This window comes from Schistocerca nitens, chromosome 1 (genome assembly GCF_023898315.1).
Source record: "Schistocerca nitens isolate TAMUIC-IGC-003100 chromosome 1, iqSchNite1.1, whole genome shotgun sequence".
NCBI lineage: Eukaryota > Metazoa > Arthropoda > Insecta > Orthoptera > Acrididae > Schistocerca > Schistocerca nitens.
In genome coordinates this window covers 191,789,619-191,814,283 of record NC_064614.1, presented here as the reverse complement: position 1 = coordinate 191,814,283, position 24,665 = coordinate 191,789,619, and the positions used below count along the sequence as shown (strand labels likewise).

The window sequence follows — 24,665 nt, the reverse complement described above, 5'->3', positions numbered from 1 at the left end:
GATGCATTGCAATTTATCGATATCTGTTTTATCCTCAAGTTCCTCTGCCACCAATCAAATCAACCACTTTAAAAAGTCATATGCAGTTCTTCATCGTCACTTTCATCTCATCGGAAGCTGACATTATGCCACAAGGTAGACGTTGGAGTGTATCCAATGTGGAACGTAAGATAGAAGTATATGACTGTCAGTCCTGGGCTGTCCCCAGCTGCTAATTGCTGCTTGTCGGTTCTGGAGAGTTTTATTGTAGAGCTCGCTGTTGGCATTGCACTACTTTCCTAAAAATCTAGGAGCGTGAAGTCCATCCATTATCATAAGTTTCTACGCTGATCGTTTGACCTTAAACTGCTTAGGTCTTGGTAGAGGTGTATGATACCATTTCATGCCCTTATTCTAACTTTCTGAATCATAAAGACACGACGACGTTTCATCTTCGGTTCTCGTATGCGAGTACACTATCTGATCAAATATATTCGGACAATTTTAGTGGACATTAATGTGAGATATGTCCACCCTTCGCATTTATAATGCTTGAACTCTGCTAGGTCACTTTCGTTGACTTTTCTGAATGTCTGTGGAGGAATGGCAGCCATTTCTTCCTCAAGGGCCGAAACCAGAGACGGTAGACGATATTGGACGCTAGGGTCTGGAGCGAAGTCGACGTTCTGACTCGTACCAAAGGGCATATGGGTAGGCCAGTCCATGTCAGGACTGTTATTACCCACAAACCGTTCCCTCGCATTGATCCCATCATCATCTTCGAACTGCTCCCCTACTGCAAGCAGTACACAATGCTGTGAAGTGCGTTCATACCCGTCCATATTTGGCGTTTACTGCAGTGCAATAAAGGGACCGTGTCTTAATCCTGAAAATCATCTTCTTCATCCTTCACTGTTGACACTACACCTAATGGCAGGAAAAGTTCTCGAGACATTCACCAAACCCAGACCATCCCACTGGACTGCCACAAAGAATAGTGTGATTCATCGCTCCAAATCACTCGTTTATAGTCATCAACTGGTCAGTCTTTACGCCACTTCAAGCGTCGCTTAGCACTGACTACAGAAATGTACGGGTTATGAGGAGTTGCTCGAACATTGCATCCATTTCCTTTTATTTCACTATGCAGTCTCTTTGTGCTAGCTAGTCTCCTGGAAACGCTTTGGATCTCAAGAGTGATTTCTCCTACTGATTTCATGCGATTTTTTTACAGTTATCCTCGGCAATGATCGATGCTCCCTATTCGTCAGTACATAAGGTATGCCTGGTCTTGGTTTAGTTGTGGTTGTTCCTTCGCATCACCAACAGTCGACCTGGGGTGCCATGTCCCTCATGGATTTGTTGCTCAGGTGACAGCCAGTGACTGACCCACGTCGAAGTCACTTAGCTCTCCTGATCCACCCAGTGTACTGTTACTGCATCTCTACTGCCCTCCTTTTACAGTGACGGGTCCACGTCTCGTGACATCCAGTGGGCAATTCCACATTATCCAAGTGTGTCCCAATACTTTCGATCAAGTCATATCGAATGTCAGTTATGAGATACATCTTCGTACAGACTTTCCGATATTTCAAGAGTTTTTACCACCCATTGTATGCAATTATGATTGCAGTTCTGTTGATCGTCTCGCTGGTGGATTGTTAAACATCCGTCCAAGTGAATTTTCTCCCCAGGTGCTGACTATTTAAGCTTATTACAAAACACGAGACCGTTAGCAATAAACCGTCATCATCACACGACAATTAAACTGATTTCTGGTTTCTACTCTTAGAGAATCTTTACATCGAAAGATGACTGCACACTTCTTTCCAACGCTTAGTCGGTTGTTAGATACTGACTATTTGTATGTCACATACACACATGAAAATAAATTTTTCATCGGCCCGGTTTCCAGAACTCCTGAAGATAGACGTTGACTATGGATATTGAATCATAGACGAAGTCCCTTTGACTGTTCAGAGATGTAACTAATCCTGCCCAAAGATGTAAACAACCATGCATGAGCAGCGCCTATTAGACGGAGAGTGTCCGATAACTGATCAGTTCCAGTTATTCCACCAGGAAGGAGGTACACGACTGGTGTTGTCTGTACTTCAATCGTGCCTAGACGGTCAATACCGCGGTTCGATCGCTTCCGCATTGTTACTTTGTGCCAGGAAGGGCTCTCTCCAAGGGAAGTGTCCAGGCGTCTCGGAGTGAACCAAAGCGATGTTGTTCGGGCGTGGAGGAGGTACAGAGAGACAGGAACTGTCGATGACATGCCTCGCTCAGGCCGCCCAAGGGCTACTACTGCAGTGGATGACAGCCACCTACTGATTATGGCTCGGAGGAACCCTGACAGCAACGCCACGATGTTGAATAATGCTTTTCGTGCAGCCACAGGACGTCGTGTTACCACTCAGACTGTGCGCAATAGGCTACAAGATGCGCATGTCCGTGGTGAGGTCCATCTTTGCAACCACGACACCATGCAGTGCGGTACAGATGGGCCCAACAACATGCCGATTGGGCCGATCAGGGTTGGCATCACGTTTTCTTCACCGATGAGTGTTCCATATCCCTTCGACCAGACAATCGTCAGAGACGTGTTTGGAGGTAACCCGGTCAGGCTGAACGCCTTAGACACACTGTCCAGCGAGTGAAGCAAGGAGGAGGTTTTCTGCTGTTTTGAGGTGGCATTATGTGGGGCCGACGTACGCCGCTGGTGGTCATGGAAGGCACCTTAACGGCTGTACGATACGTGAATGGAATCCTCCGACCGATAGTGCAACCATATCGGCAGCATATTGGCGAGGCATTCGTCTTCATGGACGACAATTCGCGCCCACATTGTGCACATCTTGTGAATGACTTCCTTTAGCATAACGACATCGCTCGACTAGACTGGCCAGCACTTTCTCCAGACATTAACCAAGTCTAACGTAGATTGAAAAGGGATGTTTATAGACGACGTGACCCACCAACCACTCTGAGGGATTTATGCCAAATCACCGTTGAGAGGTTGGACAATGTGGACCAACAGTGCCTTGATCAACTTGTGGATAGTATGCCACGACGAATACAGGCATGCATCAACGCAAGAGGACGTGCTGCTGGGGATTAGAGGTACCAGTGTGTACATCAATCTGGACCACCACCTCTGAAGGTCTCGCTGTATGGTGGTACAACATGCAATGTGTGGTTTTCATGAGCAATAAAAAGCGCGTAAATGATGCTTACGTTGATCTCTACTCCTATTTTCTGTACAGGTTCCGGAACCCTCGGACCGAGGTGATGGAACACTTTTTTTGATGTGTGTACTACTAACCTTTTGAATGTACTGCATCTTGCAGTGGCTTTTTGATTGGATGATGACTCTATGAAAACTGAAACCGATTAGATATTGCACGGTCAAGACTATTTCCCTGCAATAAATTCCAGTTCTATTGCATTTTCCCAGTGACATCATATCATATTTCAAGAAACGTGTTTATGATTCCCCATCATTCTATTTTTTTTTCCATTCGCTACTCTCACGTGATAATAATATGTTATGTATGTCCTCTGCCTACTGCAGTTCCTCAAAATAAACACACAGTCTGCCTAATATCTTCTCCTGTAAGCATATGTTTACATCAACAATTTTTAATCAGTGTCTCGTTTTTGTGTCATTCTTTATTAGCCTGATATTCTGTAGCATATATGAGCTTTCTTACTTCTATTTCGTTCTCTGGACTGTCTTTATTATGTCATTCAACAACTTCTTGTTCCAATTTTACGATATTTAAGCTTTACATTTGTTCCATTCTTTAATGTTTGGCTTTTATTCAAACTGACTAGATGACTCTCATCTGCTTCCTTTTTATTTTTCATGTGTTCCTGACACACTTCATACAACTATGGATTCTTTGAAACGTGTTACGCTGCTCGTACATCTGCACAGTTGTAATGGTGTTTCTTACCCTTTACTCTTCGACATCTGCAAGTAATACAGACCGATTTGTGACGACCAAACTGAATCTTTGACTTATCTATGAATCATTTAATCTTTCTGTATCAAACTCTTTTGCGCCTTTGTAATATTTTAGTTTTCTTTATCTCATCTTCTAGGTGGTTACGTCAGTATCCGCTCCTTTGAACAGTCTAATGAGTAATGTTCATCTTGTGCAGTGCATCAATCAGTATGTTGGCTATCTGTTTGATTCTAAAGACATAGGGAGATTTCACTGTTTCTGTCAGACATATTTGTGACTAAACAACCCTGAGATAATTACAGACCTTTAGCTTGCAACTAAACTAATTGTCCACAATCCATCGTTTCTTTCTTTATTGTGAATCTATAGATGTCTTTTCGTTGCTCCTTAGCACTGCAACCGCCCAGAAAAAGTCCATATTTCTGTTTCTGACGTTTTCCAAAGGCGTTTCAGTTCTCCTCAGCTATTTCGGTTAGTTCATGTATGTTTACCAAATTTGTGACTCGTGGTAAGACACGAAGTTCTGTTTCGGACTACTTAGAGTTACTTCAGGTTTGTCATAATTCAGTTAATGATCACTGAGCACGATAAAAATATTTGTTTGACTGTTTAGGTACAGTCCATTGTCGTGTCGACCCTTCATTGCTCCAGAGCAATGAAGGGTAGAGCAGAGGAGTAATATCTGTATCTTTCTATTTCCGAACCGTTTACCCTGGCAGATCCTAGTCAGGTTGAAAGCCTTATGTTACATATTCACGTAACAGACCAGTTGGTTTCGCAAAGTTCATCTCGTGCAATATCAGCTCTTTCCAAGACCTGACAGGAGAATCTTCGTTAGTATAAACGTCCCGTGACAATGTTACGACCACTTTCCAGGGTCAGCCCATCAGTAATACTGCCACATCACTGACTCTGTGCGGCTGTGTGGATTTTTTACGCAGTAAGTATGTCTAGTGATAATTTTTTTGTATTAAAAATCATATAAATATATCAAAATTGTTCGTGTCACTCATGTAAATATGCTCAGAGGATCACAGAGCAATATCCAGCGTTACAGAGATTTACACCGTTGTTAGAAGTGCATTTGACATTCCAGAAAGTTCCGTCAGTTGTCATCTGACGTCCTTAATGAACCGTATTTGCTGTGTTGTTGGCGTAGGGCATCAGTGATAATCATTCGAATGAGTTATGGAGGGGCACTGTTTCAGCACAATGCTGCCCCGGCCGCTGACAGCTTTGCCACTCCTCATTCAACTGGCTCCTCAACTGCCATCCGGAGGCTGAGTGGACCTCACACCATTACTCACACCAAGGAAAGCTCCGTATCAGTACCGGGAATTGAAGCCGGGTATCCCGCATGGCAGGCAGACACGCTGACTACGAAAAGACAATTTGCGAACAAAAGGAAAAGCCAGACTATGCTAAGTGTTTTAATAAGCACCCCCATAAAACAGATGTTGATTGATAAGTAGAGAAGATGGAAATGAATATTTCTAATAATAAAGGAAAACCTCCGAAGAAAGTGTAGAGGAGTGTCGTACATGTGATGAAATCTACACTGACCCTGCACCAAAAAGTTGCATAGTATGTTGCAACTGCCACACATGATGGCATGAAGGCAGTTCCAGCTTTGAAGGAGAAAAAATTTGTGTACAATTTTTGGTAAAGAAAAACTGTTTCTAGAGTTATTTTAATTTTCAACACAATGAAGATTTCATTTGGTACTATTCAATGGTAAATGTACATAAATTTTTAATTAATCAGTCCACTGTCTTATACCTTCTATGAATATAAAAGGTATTCAGATTTTATCAATATTGTCACCTTGCCCCATAGTGAAAGCCATATTGCCCTAGATCAGGCGCATGATGACGTTTCGGCATTATGTTTTAAAATTTCCAAAAAATTGTGATTTTTGAAATAAAAATTTATATCACCACGCATCAGAGAATAAAAGGCCATTCTACTCGTACATTTGAAGAAAATCAGATCTATTACCAAAAATTAATTTATTAAGTATGGTTAACCACTAACATCGTCAACTTGTTCCGGTATCCCTTGCTGCGTGGACACCAGGCTTTATCGCCTAACATGGGTGTTCCATCAAAAGTCGTGGCACCACAAAGCAGTGTCTGTATTACTAACCACTAACATGGTGCACAGACCCAACTGCAGGTTGCATACTTGGCGGTTTCCAGGGACAACAAAATTTTTATTTTCTAATTTCCTTTAATTATTGACCTAATTTAACAACTTAAAGTGCTCTCATTATCTAAGAATTAAGAGATGTTATGTTACGTTAAAGGTTTAACAGAGTAACTCAAGTACTAAAGTTAGAAATGTGTATAGATATTGATCCAGCTTAACTTACGCAGATTAACGACACTATATCCATCCATTATCTGAGAATCAGATCACTTACAGACTTCCAACAAACTTTACCCATAATTACAAACCTTCCCAAAACTTTTGCTGACAGGCACCTCCCACAAAATAATGGAAGGAAAGCAGTTTATGACTTGCTAAATGTTCCTTTTTGCGTACGATAAAAATTCAGCATGACATTTCAGTTTGTTATTTCCTTACTACTAAACCCTTGGCGCTAATGAGTTTTCCAAGAGTATCCACGTATAACTCCGAAGACAGCTGGAAATTTGTATCGTTGTGCGGTACAGAAGAAAGATAATCCGAAACTTCGCGTCTTCAATCATAAAACTTTTATTCCTGAGTGCAGCTACTCACACAGGGCCAGTGTGCACTGTAATTATCTCATCTCAGCGAAAATTGGTAGATATGCTAATGTGTTAATACGCAACGGATTTACGCACGAAACAAATTAGATCCAATTTTCGCCATTAGTGCATATCTGATGCTGTGAATGCAAGAAATACGTATAAAAATGTCTCCCTCTGTAATGGATTAGTAGCAGAACGGTGGTAGAAAATGTCAAACAAGTGAGAGAGGCATAATATTGATTTTATTATTAACCACCGCTAACACAATTTGTTGAGTATCAGCAATGGAGAAGTCTATGAGATACTGTACAGCGCCAGATTTGCACCTGGTGCCCAAAATTGAAACTATTTTTTTCCAGCATAAATATGTTCCACAATAGCACATTAGCACTTCTGTCGAGTTTCGATGTCATACAATAATTATAGCCTGCACTGGACTTCCATGAGCTTCTCTAATTACAAATACCCGGTACATGTTTTTTTTTCTTTATTGTGATTTCATTCCTCTGCCCCATATGGGCAGGGGAGGGCTGTCAGCGGCACAAACCGCCGCTCTTCAGGCGAGTGACATGACAACTAAGACAAGAATAAAATGTTACATATAAGGCAATAAAAAAGAGGGACATAAAACAGAGTAAGAGGACATAATGGAGGTAAAAATACACTGACATGGAGACGTTCATGGGTGGACAATTAAAAAGGTCGACATAAAGTTAAAAAACGCAGTTGGCGATTCTTAAAACAGAAAGAAGACACTGAAGGCACACGCACAGGTTAAAAGTTGGCCGCCGTATTAAAAAAACTCCAGAACAACACACTTAAAACCCACTTGGAGCACACATGATTAAGAATAAAACTGCCAGGTGGGACCTGCTGAGGGAGAGGAAGGAGAGGATGGAAAAGGAGGGGAGAGCAAGGGGCAGCAGGGGAGGATCCGGGAGGGGTAGTTGGTGGAAGTTGCGTTGGGAAAGGAGGCGGAGGGTGTGGAGATGGAGAAAGGGTGGGACACAACGGTACAGGCGCGGCAACAGGCTGGGGGTGGAGATGAAGGGAGGCATCAGAGTGTGAAGGGGATCAATGCGGCAGACAATATATAGTGTGCGGAGTTTTCAAGGAAAAGGAGAAGGTGGGGGAACCCGATACATGCTTCACTTCAAATATTTAAAGCAGTCAGATGGCTGAGTCTGTTTTATACATGGGAGTTTGCTTCTGTAAAGAATCGGGGCAGGGGGATTACTGGTCATGTAGATTGCGCCACGACCTGAGACACGACGTGCTGGTGTGCGGCAGGTTTCATTTCCATCGGCAACGACATCAGCACGATGCTGGTGTCGGCGGTGGTCACGTACTATGCGGGCCGCGGCCACCGGCCGCGCTGGATGACGCTCGGCCTGTACACCGTGGTGGCGTTCTGCCTGCTGAACGCGCTGCCGCACCTGCTGTACGGCGCCGGCCAGGACTCGCTGATGCTGACGCGGGAGTACGGCGCCACCGCCAACCCCAACGAGACCAGCGAGCTCATCGGTGAGTGCGATCCACTTGGCATTAAGAACTGGATACCATTCTCTCGCTTATCTTCTGTGAGTTAACTTTCTGTGGCTGGGGCATATTTCTGGGAAGAAATTGTGAGGTTTCGTCCTTCTACGTTCACTATATTAATTCACTCAAAATTTGATGAGAAGATCCGATTAGTGGAATTATTAATGGACTGTTCAATATCATGTAACTTATCGACCTGGTAATATGCTTTTGCCTCAGAAGTCTGTTAGAATCAATCCTTTAATCTCCTTCCAGAGGTTGTTGATGGTGATTAGCTGTTACCATAAATGCTCAACACAACACAGTCCAATTTAGTTTTAATTCCTCTTCACGTGCATTAATTCACCGCTTATTTCAGTGTCAGCTTTGTAAATTAAACGACCTCTATATATCGTACCATAGGTCAGCAAGTGACACCTCCTACAAGAATTTTCAAAAAGTTCACAAATGGTAGTGATTAACGAACTATCTATACATGTAGGATGCTTAACACGAATTTCACATTGATGATCATCTTTTAACTTGTGGAAACGAACTGAACTGACAGAATACGTTTACCACTCATTTTGACAATGCTAGTCGTTATACAGTGTCTGTATGTTACAACATGGCAAATGGAAGTTTTGGTCCACCTAAGAGACGTGTACGGATAGCCAAAGTGGTAAATGCGACCACACGCGATGAGTGGTGTATCCGTGTTCAGGTCCTGGTCCTCCATAAATTTTCATGTGTCACTAATAAAACATTCAGCTGACGTCAAAACGTATTCACAATTTTCTAATATATTTGTGTAATAATGACTACGTTTCAAAATTCACTGCAGAAATCAAAAGCTCTCACAAAACACTATCCTGACAGGGTTGCCATGAATGAAAGGTAAGTGTTGATTTAATCCAATTAGTGGTAGTATAAATCTTTGAAAGTATCTGGAATTCATAATCAATAATTACTTGTGAAATAGTAACAGTTGATAGCTTCCGTAGGACTAGAACACATTAAAGTTTCTTCACAGCCTATCTTTTACTTGTTTTAATTGGTCATCAGCCAAAAGTGCAGCTAGGATACCGAGTTCTAGCCAAAGTACGAATCATCTAAGGCCTGAAATTAAGAGAGAATATTCTCAGCCTAATCCTGCACACAGCAATATTAGTTTGGAACAGAATTATGGAGATGACTACATGATATTTAACTGATATTTGAAACTTTCAGATTTATACAGTTCACTATGATTGTTCTCGGATTGTGGACATGGCAGTTTTAAAAGGAGCATAGCAGACTGACACTTTTATTTACTTTATCTCGAAAAACTGACATTAAGTTCAACTACAAAATTATGATGAATTACTGTGCACTATTATCCTGTACAGATTCGTATCAGAGGGAAAACTGATTGGTTAAGATGATCAAAATTATGCATGTATTTTATCTTTGGATGATGCATGTTACCTGCAGTTTTTAACAGTTATGTTCATGTATGAATGCAGAAAAGTGCAAGGTATGCTGTTAAATGTCTATGGTCTAATAAGCTAGCTGTCAGTAAGAACTTTGCCAGTGTGATGTGTTATGAAAGATGTGCTTGTAAGCTGATGGTATGCACAAGGCTGTATTTGTGGCATTTAATATGTGTATATGTGAGGGTTCCCACATAACATGAAATAAAAGAATTTTTAAATGTGGCACACAAATCGGCCTCATCATTTAATATTTTAAACAACAAATGTAACATGCAAGAATATTGTTGTTCATTAATCTGTCTTACCTATTTACTGTATTTATTTTTGATATTATATTAATGACGTTTGATAATGGCATAAGGTCAAAACTGGCGAATAATGTAAATTAAATGCCTGGTGCATTAAAGGAATAAATAAAACCGGCAGCGTACAGTGGTTAAAATGGTCACTTCACGTAGACCCCAACTGGTTATTTCTTCCCCAACAGAGATTTTTCTATGATTGTAAGCACAAGCACTAAACTGATCGCTGTGAATACTGAAAACATAGCAGATTACTATTTTTCTACGTCCATGTGCTATTAGTATCGTAATATTCACATGCTTCCAGCAAAATTATTATGGTGGTATGCAGATACGATATTAGATATCTATAGCTATGGCTATGGCAAGTCTGTAGTAAAGACATGAAACTGCAAATTGAATCAAATGCTGCTTCTCTGATGTCATGTAAAAAGCTAGTCGCATTTGTGTGTGTCTGCATAATTCAGTAACATCAAATATTGTCGTGAAACCACCATTTTAATATAACACAATGGTATAGAAACAATGACTCTTTGAAACTGAGAATAATATTGCAATAGCGATCCGGTGTCTTGTTGCACTATTTAAATCATGTCAGATGAGTTGTTTGTTGTTCCTGGTTTTGCAGTCATTTAAATATTTCTAAGAACAATTTCCACCATTAGTTACTAGTACTTGTTACGTACTGAATACCGTTTACGTTTGTTGTAGAATTCGGACATTTATACACACACTACAGTAATTACCATTTAATTAATGACATTACATTAGATTATAGTGAGACTATGCTGAAGATTAGATGGGTAGATCACATAACTAATGAGGAGGTATTGAATAAAATTGGGGAGAAGAGGAGTTTGTGGCACAACTTGACAAAAAGAAGGGACCGGTTGGTAGGACATGTTTTGAGGCATCAAGGGATCACAGATTTAGCATTGGAGGGCAGCGAGGAGGGTAAAAATCGTAGAGGGAGACCAAGAGATGAATACACTAAGCAGATTCAGAAGGATGTAGGTTGCAGTAAGTACTGGGAGATGAAGCAGCTTGCACAGGATAGAGTAGCATGGAGAGATGCATCAAACCAGTCTCAGGACTGAAGACCACAACAACAACAACATAGTGAGACTGTTACGTAATATCCTGCAATAAAATTTAGATGTGATTCTTTACGAACATCGTACCCTGTATTTAATGTCAAAGCCATCAGGCATGTATTCAGATTTTTCAGCCAGTTTTTAAATCACAAAACATTGCTCTACCACTTTATCAGCACTCTCCATAAAGTATGTTCAACAGGTTACATTACCAACTGAGTATTATTGCATTCCTGATAAAAAGATTTCGGTGTGCAAAGTTTAACGACTAATCAATGACTCGTATCATTCCATTCCCATAAAATTTCACTCACGTTTTACGACGTTTCGTTCACCTAGTATGTAAGTCTCGGCCATGTACCTGAACCCTACTAATTACAAGACTAAGCAGTATTGAAAGTAGTGTAGAATAATAGTTTAATATTGTGGTAACCTGTTTTACATAAAACCACTTTTACATTTGTGATACATAATTACATAATTTTCGATCTGTGAATCCGAATCACATACAATGCTTTTGGTTATGAACTAACTGGCCATATTTATACTTAGTTCTCAGGTGTCTCCAGTTGTTCTGGTGAAAGCAATAGTCTGGTTTCTCTCAAGGATGCAGAAAGCTTGTTGCCAGGTGGTGTAATCTTTATTACAGACATCTCGTGAATGTGCTACTAAGTTTATGTCTTTCAAGAAAGAAAGACTATTTCCTTAACATCGTATGTCTTTACATGATGAAACGCTTATGCGTTCAGAATTGTCTCGGCACAGATTATGCGGATTGAGAACTGCAAGCATATATTTTAAATGTCTACAATTAAATATGGCGTTTCTATCTTCGAAGTCAAAGCTTACATCTCCACACCTCCAAAACTTTAGCACCTCTTACAGGTCCTAGACCGTAAAGTTTCCCACATCTCCTGCTGTATCTGTCTTCATTTTCCTAAACGCATCCGCTACCGACTGAATTTGAACTCCAGCCTCATGCGCCCTTACGTCAACCTCCTCGCCACCCAACGCTTTCTTCTGAACTTTCTCGAACATCTTGGTAGGTGCTATACACCCCATAAACTCGAAGCTTAAAACACCATTGTTTCCTCAGTTCTCCTCAACATTGGGCTGCTGCCGCTCCTACTCTAACATATCCTCCCTCCCCTCTCCAATCTCCCCTTACTCTGTCCAAAGACAACTTCAGATCTCTTCCTCTTCCTAATCTATAATTACGTGCCGCTATTTACCCAACCAAGCAGCAATAAAACTAGGACCCATATCCTCACCTCAGAACTAAACTTCAGTACCCATCCGAGACTCCAGACCACAATATCCCAAGCCTCAGTCTTTCCTGTTAAAAATTTCAGATATCGATCAGACACATCCCTGGACAAGATTCGTCGGAGGTTACCGTCTGGTCTCTATTAAATACAGCGTTATACAGTATTGGTGTCGCAATTGCACCAACTGTGTAAATTAGTAAGTAGAAGTGAGGGCTGTTGTTATTCTGTTTCCTGATATCGAAAATCTTTAATTTTTATTTTTTAGCTACTTTATTGAATGAAACTTCCTGGCAGATTAAAACTGTGTGCCCGACCGAGACTCGAACTCGGGACCTTTGCCTTTCGCGGGCAAGTGCTCCACCATCTGAGCTACCGAAGCATGACTCACGCCCGGTACTCACAGCTTTACTTCTGCCATTATCTCGTCTCCTACCTTCCAAACTTTACAGAAGCTCTCCTGCGAACCTTGCAGAACTAGCACTCCTGAAAGAAAGGAAACAGTGGAGACATGGCTTAGCCACAGCCTGGGGGATGTTTCCAGCATGAGATTTTCACTCTGCAGCGGAGTTTCATATCAGCGCACACTCCGCTGCAGAGTGAAAATCTCATTCTGGACTTTATTGAATGTTTGAAAAAAAGAAATTCAAATTTCGTGAAACACTTGAGCGGTCTCCACGCAACCCCAGAGTTCCACGGAACACAGTGCAAGAAAAGCTGATCTACGCTATTCAGCAAGTGACGTCATCGCCATCTGTCGTTTTTGTTGTAATATTATCAGAAATAATGATCTTTTCTTGTACTTTAATTCTGTTATGTTATTAATTTCAAAATTAGTAAGAGTAAGGAATGAAGGTCTCTGGCGTTACCTTCAGGAGAAGTGTTACATTGACTACTCTGACTTGCTTTTCTACTGTATTTGACTTCGTGCGTTTCGCACGTTTCGACACCCATCTTCATGAGTAACGCGCGCTTTGCAGAGGAGGAGCGGCGCAAGGTACTGTGCCGGCCAGAGGGGGGCGTGCCGTGCGACAGCTCTGCCGGCAGCCTCGCGCCGCAGCTCATCCTGTTCGGCGCCAACTTCATAGCGGGCATCGGCGGCTCGCTCTACTACACGCTGGGCACCTCCTACATGGACGACAACATCAAGAAGTCCAAGACGCCGGCGCTCATCAGTAAGTGCCGTCACCGCTGCCCGCCCCAGTGTCCGGCGATCCTGCCCTGCAGCTCAAAGTCTGTTCCGCACTCTCGAGTGAGCCGGAGAAATGAGCCTGGAAACGTCCACTGGACACCAAAAGCTCCCCACATCAAACAAGCTGTCAACGTTTAGCGGTGGTATCCGAAACCACACTGTATATAGGGAAAAATTTATTTCAGTAAAAGACAGAATTTATTTTCGTCTACCCAGTGGAATACCACAACGACTAGCAGAGATTTTATTGGAATATACAGGGTGGTTAAAAACCATACACATGTTGTGGGTGATATGCATGCATCAAAATAAGCGTAAAGTGTTAAATAAAGTTTTGCCTGAAATTGTTTTATTTCAGAGTTATGTAGTAGAGAAGCATTACAAGAACAAAACAAACAACATAAAATTAGTTCTTCTTAGAAAGCAACGACACAAAGGGATCCAAAATTCAACACAACTAGTACTGTACATTCAGCCCAGAACATCTTCAAAATTATGTCCCTGTAGTCGAAGACCGCGATGTTTTCACCATCTTAACGCTCTCGGGATCTTGTAGGCTCCGTTCATCTCATTCTGCACAGTTGCACTGCCATTTTCAGTTCGCTGCTGTAGTTGTGCTACATTCTCAATTGCAACACCATACACGAGCTCCTTGAGGCAGCCCCAAAGGTAGAAGTCCAGGGTTAAGATTCGGAGATCATGCCGGCCAAGCAACGGTCCCGCACGACCTACCCACCTACCGGGATAAGTAAGATTGAGATACTTTGTTGCCCCTCGATTGAAATGGGCAGGGACACCGTCGTGCATAAACGTTAGTTGGTTCGTGTAGTGAGCTTGACATCATGAAACAGACCACACAACTCATATTCCAAAAACTGTCGATACACCCTGCAGTTAGACGCTGTGGAATAACACGTGGTTCGAATAACTGATCCTCCATTATCCCACACCCTATGATCACTGCAAAAAGATGTTGATATCCTCGCACTGTAGTTAGCTGAGGATTCTCAAACTCCCACAAGTGCACTTTTTGAGCGTTCACGATACCCGCCTGGATAAAGAGGCTGTCATCCGTCAACAGTATCCGACGACCGAACATTATATCAGCAGCCTGGCGCTCGAGTAACCACTGACAGAAAGCCTGACGTCTAGGGTGGTCTACAGGGGTCATCTCCTGAGTTGAAATGGGTGGAATTGCTGACTCTGAAGCAGGAGCCATACATTTGACTGAGGAACCCCCACAGTGGCACTTATCTCCATCTATCATTTCCAGGATATTTTCTATACGCAGTCCATCCAATTAAGGCCGACCTAACAGTTGCGCACCACGAGTGCCACATTCCCTTAAACCTTGTCCACAGCTCTGAAAGTTTGATGGTTTGGTACTCTCCTGTTTGGAAACATTTCCACATACTGTCTTCTTGCTACTCGTGCGTTGTCTTTCTGCTGCACTATAAAGGAACTGCATATCTTCACATTCACCGTTTGAGTACGTCATCGTACCATACACAATGATTGTGGGCTATGAACTACCGACAGAATTAATGTACGTAGTATTCGTCTGGTGCCACGACATTACGACAGCGCCGTAGAGTACAATGGACTACACCAAAGTCCAGTACACAAAGGCATTTCGTGCCAGAATCAAATGAGCAGTGTAGGGGTGTGTACAAAGCAAAATCTGTCGCTATGCGGGCGAACGCAACGCATCAAAAGCCTGTACCGGCTGTGGATGTAATGCCTGCCACAAATGATGTTACGCATCAGGACTTGAAATAAAGGAAATTCAGACAAGATTTTATTTACCATTTTACTCTTATTTTTTTGCACACATTACACCCATGAAGTGTGTACAGTTACTTCTGAATCATTCTGTATATTAATTACGTTACTGTATGTGAAAACCACAAAATATCCTTACAAGAACAGCTGCCCAAACTTCGGAAGAAGACTTTGAGAGAGTGAGATCATTGTTTTTGAGACGGAGGCCAGAATATTTCCGAATTTTTGAAGGCCACCTTCGTCACGATACTGTCTCATTAGGCTTTCTGCCTATTGTAAGGGTCTGAATCAGACTGTGGAGCGCGAATCAACTACTTTCTCGTTTATCATAGCAATGGCGTGCAACCTCCATAGTACAGCACCAGCTTCGGAAAGTGCACAGGCTTGTGTGGTGTGAAACCTAAAATAGAGGTGATATAAGCTGATATGCTTGTTTCACTCATTTCTTATAAAGTGATCATGTGCATTCGTCGCTGAATAACGAATATGCCACGAGACTCAAAGTACCGTGTCGTTACTGCCTGAAACCCTTTCGGCACTCGCATGTTTTATTCCCTGTAGACAATTCGTGGCGCCTCGGAAGTTTTCGAATTCCTCCAGTCCGCTATTTTTCAGGGCCAGATTAGTAGTGATACGTGCTAAAGAAAACATTTTGTCATTCACAGTGCTTTCTTTGCCGCACGCAGTTCGTGTCCGGGTCTTTCTGAGTCTTCATAAGCCGCCAATTCCTTTCTCCCGGACACGATTATTTGCCCTACGATACAAAACGCGGGTAAAAGATTGGCTAAGTAACTTGTGTGGGAATTGTATATCTACGACGATAATTAGTTCGAACTACCTACGTTGTCTTGAAAGTGTTTAGTTTGACCTTAAAATTAAATTACGATCTGAGCTGAAAGGATAGATTACTTCTGTTGCACAAAGAATATTCACATGAGCTCTCTGACGATAGCGTAGTACATTTTCTCATTGTGTGATGCTGTAATCACGTAGCGCAAATGAAGCAAACGTTGTGATTTTTTTTTTTCAGAGAAGGGCCAGGAAGTAAAAGGAAATGTGATTTGTATCGACAGTCTTACTGCCACATGAGGGTTCACAAAAAATTTAAAAAAGAAACCATTATGTAGGAAAGCAGCAGTACACTTTCAGCGTTAAATTTGCTACTCTTTATTAAGCCACTGGATTCGGTCTAACAATACGTCGTCATCAGACCACTATCCGATTTATTCTTGCCAACGGATCTGATGACGATGTAATGTTAACATAGAAAGCGGTAGCTTAATATAGAGTTCAAAATTTACGACTGGAGGTGTACAGCTGTTTACTTCAAATTGATCAGCCGGCGTCCCAACCAACATCTACACACATGGACATAGAAGAGATTGGCATTGGTAACCAGTAACTAAAGTAACGAATAGCGATACTTCATAATGGGTATGTGTTTCGACGATAGTGAATACTTAAGCTACAAAATAGCCTCTCCTACTACACTACTTACTATATGGACATTCCCACTCATTGGATTAGGGAGACGAAGTTCGGCGTGATTACAGCATGTCGTGGTTTTATCTCCTGTGAATGTCACCAGCACATACTGTTAGGAGCTTTGTTTACAAATGTAAGTTAGTAATCGATGATCAACTGTTATGCCCTCGTGTTTACAGCGTGTTCAACAGACAGCAGTCTGGCAGTCTCTATCATCGGAGATTGAGTGGAAGAGGAGTAGTGAGGAAGGTTGACAGAGAAGTTCGGTTGCAGAGGGAGAGAGAAATGTCTGACTGGAGGAGAATAGAGGTTACAGAGGGAGAAGGATGTTTGTAGATCGATAAGGTAAAAGAGTATAAATTAGATGTTTATAAGGGAAAAATAATACTGCTCTCTCAGATGTTCCAGCTACGCATATGCTCGATCGTAAACTTGCAGTACGTACTGTGACGCACTTGAACTTTGCTTGCAGGCCTATCGTACTTCCTGCGGATGCTGGGCCCGGCTATCGGCTACTCGCTCGCCTCGCTGTGCCTCAAGTTCTTCATCTCTCCCAGCCTGACGCCCACCATCACGACCAAGGACCCGCGCTGGCTGGGCGCCTGGTGGATAGGTGAGTACGACTCCCGCAGCCTCAGCTCCACACCCTCTACACACATCTCCCGTTTACCACCTGTGCTTGTTAACTACCCACAGCCAGTTGTCTCTAAAACTTTTAATATCTCCTGCTACTGGTAACAAAAAAAGTAAGTCTGAAAGACGACGTCACCAAGAATATGAAATAGCGTCCATCATGGAGATACTAGAAGGTTTCAGATAGATTATATAATGGTAAGACAGAGATTTAGGAACCAGATTTTAAATTGTAAGACATTTCCGGGGGCAGATGTGGACTCTGGCCACAATCTATTGGTTATGAACTGTAGATTAAAACTGAAGAAACTGCAAAAAGGTGGGAATTTAAGGAGATGGGACCTGGATGAACTGACTAAACCAGAGGTTGTACAGAGTTTCAGGGAGAGCATACGGGGAACAATTGACAGGAATGGGGGAAAGAAATACAGTAGAAGAGGAATGGGTGGTTCTAAGGGATGAAGTAGTGAAGGCAGCAGAGGACCAAGTAGGTAAAAAGACGAGGGCTAGTAGAAATCCTTGGGTAACAGAAGAAATATTGAATTTAATTGATGAAAGGAGAAAGTACAAAAATGCAGTAAGTGAATCAGGCAACAAGGAATACAAACGTCTCAAAAATGAGATCGACAGGAAGTGCAAAATGGCTAAGCAGGGATGGCTAGAGGACAAATGTAAAGATGTAGAGGCTTATCTCACTAGGGGTAAGATAGATACTGCCTACAGGAAAATTAAAGAGACCTTTGGACAAAAGAGAACCACTTGCATGAATATGAAGAGCTCAGATGGAAACCCAGTTCTAAGCAAAGAAGGGAAAGCAGATAGGTGGAAGGAGTATATAGAGAGTCTATACAGGGGCGATGTTCTTGAGGACAATATTATGCATATGGAAGAGGAGGTAGATGAGGATGAAATGGGAGATATGATACTGCGTGAAGAGTTTGACAGAACACTGAAAGACCTAAGTCGAAACAAGGCCCAGGGAATAGACAACATTCCATTAGAACTACTGATGGCCTTGGGAGAGCCAGTCCTGACAAAACTCTACCATCTGGTGAGCAAGATGTATGAGACAGGCGAAATTCCCTCGGACTTCAAGAAGAATATAATAATTCCAATCCCAAAGAGATCAGGTGTTGACAGATGTGAAAATTACCGAACTATCAGTTTAATCAGTCACAGCTGCAAAATACTAACGCGAATTCTTTACAGACGAATGGAAAACCTGGTAGAAGCCGACGTCGGGGAAGATCGGTTTGGATTCCGTAGAAATGTTGGAACACGTGACGCAGTACTGACCCTACGACTTATCTTAGAAGAAAGATCAAGGAAAGGCAAACCTACGATTCTAGCATTTGTAGACTTAGAGAAAGCTTTTGACAATGTTGACTGGAATAGTCTCTTTCAAATTCTGAAGGTGGCAGGGGTAAAATACAGGGAGCGAAAGGCTATTTACAATTTGTACAGAAACCAGAAGGCAGTTATTAGAGTCGAGGGGCATGAAACGGAAGCAGTGGTTGGGAAGGGAGTGAGACAGGGTTGTAGCCTCTCCCCAATGCTATTCAATCTGTATATTGAGCAAGCAGTAAAGGAAACAAAAGAAAAGTTCGGAGTAGGTATTTAAATCCATGGAGAAGAAATAAAAACTTTGAGGTTCGCCGACGACATTGTAATTCTGTCAGAGACAGCAAAGGACTTGGAAGAGCAGTTGAACGGAATGGGCAGTGTGTTGAATGGAGGGTATAAGATGAACATCAACAAAAGCAAAACGAGGATAATGGAATGTAGTCGAATGAAGTCGGATGGTGCTGAGGGAATTAGATTAGGAAATGAGACACTTAAAATAGTAAAGGAGTTTTGCTATTTGGGTAGCAAAATAACTGATGATGGTCGACGTAGAGAGGATATAAAATGTAGATCGGCAATAGCAAGGAAGGTGTTTCTGAAGAAGAGAAATTTGTTAACATCGAGTATAGATATGTCAGGAAGTCGTTTCTGGAAGTATTTTTATGGAGTGTAGCCATTTATGGAAGTGAAACATGGACGATAAATAGTTTAGACAAGAAGAGAATAGAAGCTTTCGAAATGTGGTGCTAAAGAAGAATACTGAAGGTTAGATGGGTAGATCTCATAACTAATGAGGATGTATTGAATAGTATTGAGGAGAACAGGAGGTTGTGGCACAACGTGACCAGAAGAAGGGATCGGTTGGTAGGACATGTTCTGAGGCATCAAGGGATCACCAATTAAGTATTAGAGGGCAGCGTGGAGGGTAAAAATCGTAGAGGGAGACCAAGAGATGAATACACTAAGCAGATTCAGAAGTATGTGGGTTGAAGTAGGTACTGGGACATGAAGAAGCTTGCACAGGATAGAGTAGCATGGAGAGTTGTATCAAACCAGGCTCAGGACTGAAGACCACTACAACAACATCAACAATAATAACACAAGGAACACCATCAAAAAATATGTAGCAACAAATGGCCAATTTTATAGGAGAAATCTCGGAATTGTCAGAGTTCAAAATGGGAGTCATACATGGGGATGGTTTTCAAATATGCCTCTGGAAAGTCAGCAGGGAGATGAGATAAACACTCAGACGAAAAACAGTAAAATGTTGGCTCAGAATAGCCGAAGACAAGCTGAAAGATATTGTCAAACCCTTACAAACAACTATGCGGTTTTACTATAATAGCAACGTTAATAATAACCGGACTAAGACAAATCGAAATCTGATATTGAAGGCGACGGAAAACTGAAATTATGAGAGTAGTTTTTCTCAAAGGTCTCAGCTGTTGCAAAATCGTTTAATCCGCACAGACTGAGAGGGTTGTTTGCACGAAGGCTTTTGGATTAAGTTCATAAATCCTCCTTTGAACTCCTGAATGAACTCTTGAATCTAGGTCTTGTGCAAATGATCCTGTTCAGTACCTACAAAGATCTTCTGTTCTGTTAACAGCTTTCTTCCCTGTTTGCTGAAAATAACCTAAAAATGACTCCTTTACTTTTGCTTTTCTGCTTTCTATGTGAACGTAAAGAATGATTTCACTGATTTGATCTACGTGCGAGATGTCCGGTGTGCTTCTAGGATCCCCCCTTCTTTTTTTACTAAATATCCAGACGTGTCACAGTATAGTTGGCAAGTCTGTAGAAGATGGCATAAGAGGCATACAGTATGACTGGCCGTGCAGTTCCGTCCGGGATTCACAGAGATTAAGACAAACCGTCTTCGGATTATCTAAGTCAGTTGTCACCTGCGATTTCCTCCTATCCGTTCTGCCGAGAACCTCTCGTAACTGATGCCCCACGCAGAAGCAGTATCAGCACCATCGGGTTCTCTGGAAAGTGCATCCTGTATTTTCTAAGTGATGAAAGCGGGAAGCTATGTTAGTTGAAATAATATTGTTGCTTGCCCTCAAGATATGTTTATTTACAAACGCCTTTATCTGACACTGTTGAAATAATCCATCACTTTTAACTCAAAACAAGGTATTTCCCGAGAGGATTTTCTTACGACGGAACTAGATTCCAAGGTATCCTATGGGCGACTGGCGAATGGCGCACAGTTTAGAAGTAGTAATTACAGCCGTGGAACGTCGTTACTCTTCGTACAACGTCGATATCTTAAGCATTGTTCATTTCTTTATTGAAATGACTACTTCCTTCCGACACAAAGTTGTTCTAAGTAGGTGTTCACGACCAACAGGTTTAAATGGTTCAAATGAATCTGAGCACTATGGGACTTAACTTCTGAGGTCATCAGTCCCCTAGAACATAGAACTACTTAAACCTAACTAACCTAAGGACATCGCACACATCCATGCCCGAGGCAGGATTCGAACCTGCGACCGTAGCGGTCACGCGGTTCCAGACTGTAGCGCCTAGAACCGCACGGCCACTACGGCCGGCTACGACCAACAGGCTTTTCCTAATATCTGTATTTCATCTACATCTACATCTACATGACTACTCTGCAATTCACATTTAAGTGCTTGGCAGAGGGTTCGTCGAACCACAATCATACTATCTCTCTACCATTCCACTCCCGAAGAGCGCGCGGGAAAAACGAACACCTAAACCTTTCTGTTCGAGCTCTGATTTCTCTTATTTTATTTTGATGATCATTCCTACCTATGTAGGTTGGGCTCAACAAAATATTTTCGCATTCGGAAGAGAAAGTTGGTGACTGAAATTTCGTAAATAGATCTCGCCACGACGAAAAACGTCTTTGCTGTAATGACTTCCATCCCAATTCGCGTGTCATATCTGCCACACTCTCTCCCCTACTACGTGATAATACAAAACGAGCTGCCCTTTTTTGCACTCTTTCGATGTCCTCCGTCAATCCCACCTGGTAAGGATCCCAGACCGCACAGCAATATTCTAACAGAGGACGAACGAGTGTAGTGTAAGCTGTCTGTTAAGTGGACTTGTTGCATCTTCTAAGTGTCCTGCCAATGAAACGCAACCTTTGGCTAGCCTTCCCCACAATATTATCTATGGTCTTTCCAACTGAAGTTGTTCGTAATTTTAACACCCAGGTACTTAGTTGAATTGACAGCCTTGAGAATTGTACTATTTATCGAGTAATCGAATTCCAACGGATTTCTTTTGGAACTCATGTGGATCACCTCACACTTTTCGTTATTTAGCGTCAACTGCCACCCGCCACACCATACAGCAATCTTTTCTAAATCGCTTTGCAACTGGTCTTCGGATGACCTTACTAGACGGTAAATTACAGTATCATCTGCGAACAACCTAAGAGAACTGCTCAGATTGTCACCCAGGTCATTTATATAGATCAGGAACAGCAGAGGTCCCAGGACGCTTCCCTGGGGAACACCTGATATCACTTCAGTTTTACTCGATGATTTGCCGTCTATTACTACGAACTGCGACCTTCCTGACAGGAAATCACGAATCCAGTCGCACAACTGAGACGATTAAAAAAAAGTGCATTTTATGAGTAAATATTTATTAAACAAAATTACTTGCTCCGCGCCACAATGGTTGTGGTTTCCCTACGTATCGTGCGCTGACCTAACTGTCTTCCTCACAGCTAGCCACAGCACTTAACCCCGCTGTCTACAGGCAATGCAGACGGTCCAGCGGCTTCTTCAGCCAGCGTGGGAATCGTAATCTTACTGCCTGCTATGCCTTTCCCGTTGCTGCCAGAGCTTATTGACTGTTACTGAATCAGTGTAAAATGTAAATTTGGGAAGTAATAGAGTAAAATGTAATCTGTAAATAAGGAGTACCTTACATACTGTCATAGATGATACAAAAATACTTCGAATTTTTTGTAACCACTTAAAATTTAAGAATTCCAGCCAGAAGCTCAGTTCACTTTGCGTTGTGGGGTATCAATAGCTTGAAAGTCTTTTGCCCCGATTGAGACTGAGTGGACTGTTCTAGCTTGATCAAGTTTTCTCTCAGTACAGCATCATATTTAGATAAGTTTGTCAGCTATAGAAAATTCCTTTATTTCCCGCAGCGTATACTCTCTGTGCCCGCGGAATGCAAGATCTTTTTTCAAGCAAAACCCTCGTGATGTCTTGAAACCTTTTTAAAATATGTCTCCCTTTCCTGTTTACTGTTTCCACATGCTGTCTGGGTAACATGGTCAATTGTTGTATGGGCAATTAGACTTGTTCTTAAGGTACTCCATTTTGGAAAACAAGTTTGATGTTTTCCTGAGATTTCATGTTTGTAGATAGTGGGGTTGAGTTCTGTGGCTGGCTGTGAGAAAGACAGTTACGCCAGCGCACGGTACGTAGGGAAACCCCAGCCATTCTGGCGCGGAGCAAGTAATTTTGTTTAATAAATATTTAGTAATAAAAGCCACTTTCTCCAATACAGATATTAGGAAAAGCCTGTTGGTCGTAAATACTTTCTTAGAACAACTTAGGACTAAGCTTGAAAACAGTAGCAAATTTAGATGTATTGTTCAAGTTTGCGTCTGTGCGAAAAAGCCTACAGCAAAAACATTAAAAACTTTGGTTTGTAGTTGAGTATGCCATCTAGGTTCTCTGAATTTTCTCACCATTTGGTAGACTGATGTAGAACAAACCAGACATTAACTGTCGGTTAGCACCTTTCATCTTATACTTATCGCCTTGCCTGTGTACAGAAACAAAAAGACGTCAGAAAACAAAATATAAGTTTTCTTCTTCATTTTCTCCCTCTCTATCTCGTGCGCTCTTTTCCAGTCTTTTTCATTCAAGTTACAATTGTCTACAAGATTTTCTACAGTTTCCTTGAGCTCTTCAGTTTCTCCGTGAATGTCCTCTTTTAGTGGCTCTTAATTTTTGTTATTTCTGTCAGTTTTTTTCATTACCTATAAATTCACTCTCAGACTGAGATAATCTTACAACATCTTCTTGCACGTCATTTTGGTCTAGAATTTTTTGAATACTAGATGCTGACGTAGAAGGTTCAACAAATTTCAGCACTGAACTGGCCAGTGACTTGTCTTACTAAACTGTGGCTCCCTGTTTTTTCTTTGCTAGATTCTATTTGCGCAATGACGTTATGTGTTCATGTATATATTTTAAATTATATTTCTGCAAAGATAAGTGTTATCAAAAAATATATTTATTGTTGTCAATATGAAAAATTATTCATTGATAAAAACAAAATAATTTTTAAAAACTTTTAATTCCTTAAGTACAAACAGTATTTACCTTTAAACATTTAATGACAATGAAATTATTACGTGCAAAATAAAGGGAATTTGACTTAGTATGTAAACAATACTTCAGAATGATACCACAAAACGTTTTGTAGCATTAAAATACTTTAATTCGCTAAACATTTTGTGAATAAGAGATAGAAAAGCATTTTTTCACAGTTTCTTGCAAGTAGCTCACTATGCCAAAAGCTAGTTAACATTTTTGCTACGACAGAGACGAAAGCACTTCATTTTCTGCAGTGTGGCCCAGCTCTTAAATCCTCCTGTTCTTGTCGCTCCTCATACTGCTGCTGGTATGTGATTTTATTCCTTTATCAATCAGAGACAACTTCATTCTCTCTAATAACGTGGCATATATGTCTATTACTAATTTTATGACAACCTTTTCCATGACATGTTAATTTTATGTTCCTTGACGAATACCCTTCTTTGTGTAATTTTACTGGTGTTCATTTTGTAAATGACTTGGGGGTATAATCTGCAGACGTTTAAAAATTATAGCACAGCGGGGGGGGGGGGGGGGGGCTATGTGTTTGTTTT

At 41.5% G+C, this 24,665-nt stretch overlaps 1 protein-coding gene across 2 annotated transcripts in view; it reads left to right on the top strand.

The window, feature by feature from the left end:
- LOC126245316 (solute carrier organic anion transporter family member 74D) overlaps positions 1-24,665 on the top strand; it is a 248,414-nt gene that overhangs the window by 163,169 nt on the left and 60,580 nt on the right. For both annotated transcript variants that reach the window (XM_049948305.1, XM_049948304.1), the window contains exons 3-5: positions 7,979-8,212; positions 13,323-13,517; positions 17,274-17,414. In XM_049948305.1, coding sequence (XP_049804262.1) covers positions 7,979-8,212; positions 13,323-13,517; positions 17,274-17,414 — 570 coding nt within the window. The remainder of the gene's footprint in view (positions 1-7,978; positions 8,213-13,322; positions 13,518-17,273; positions 17,415-24,665) is intronic.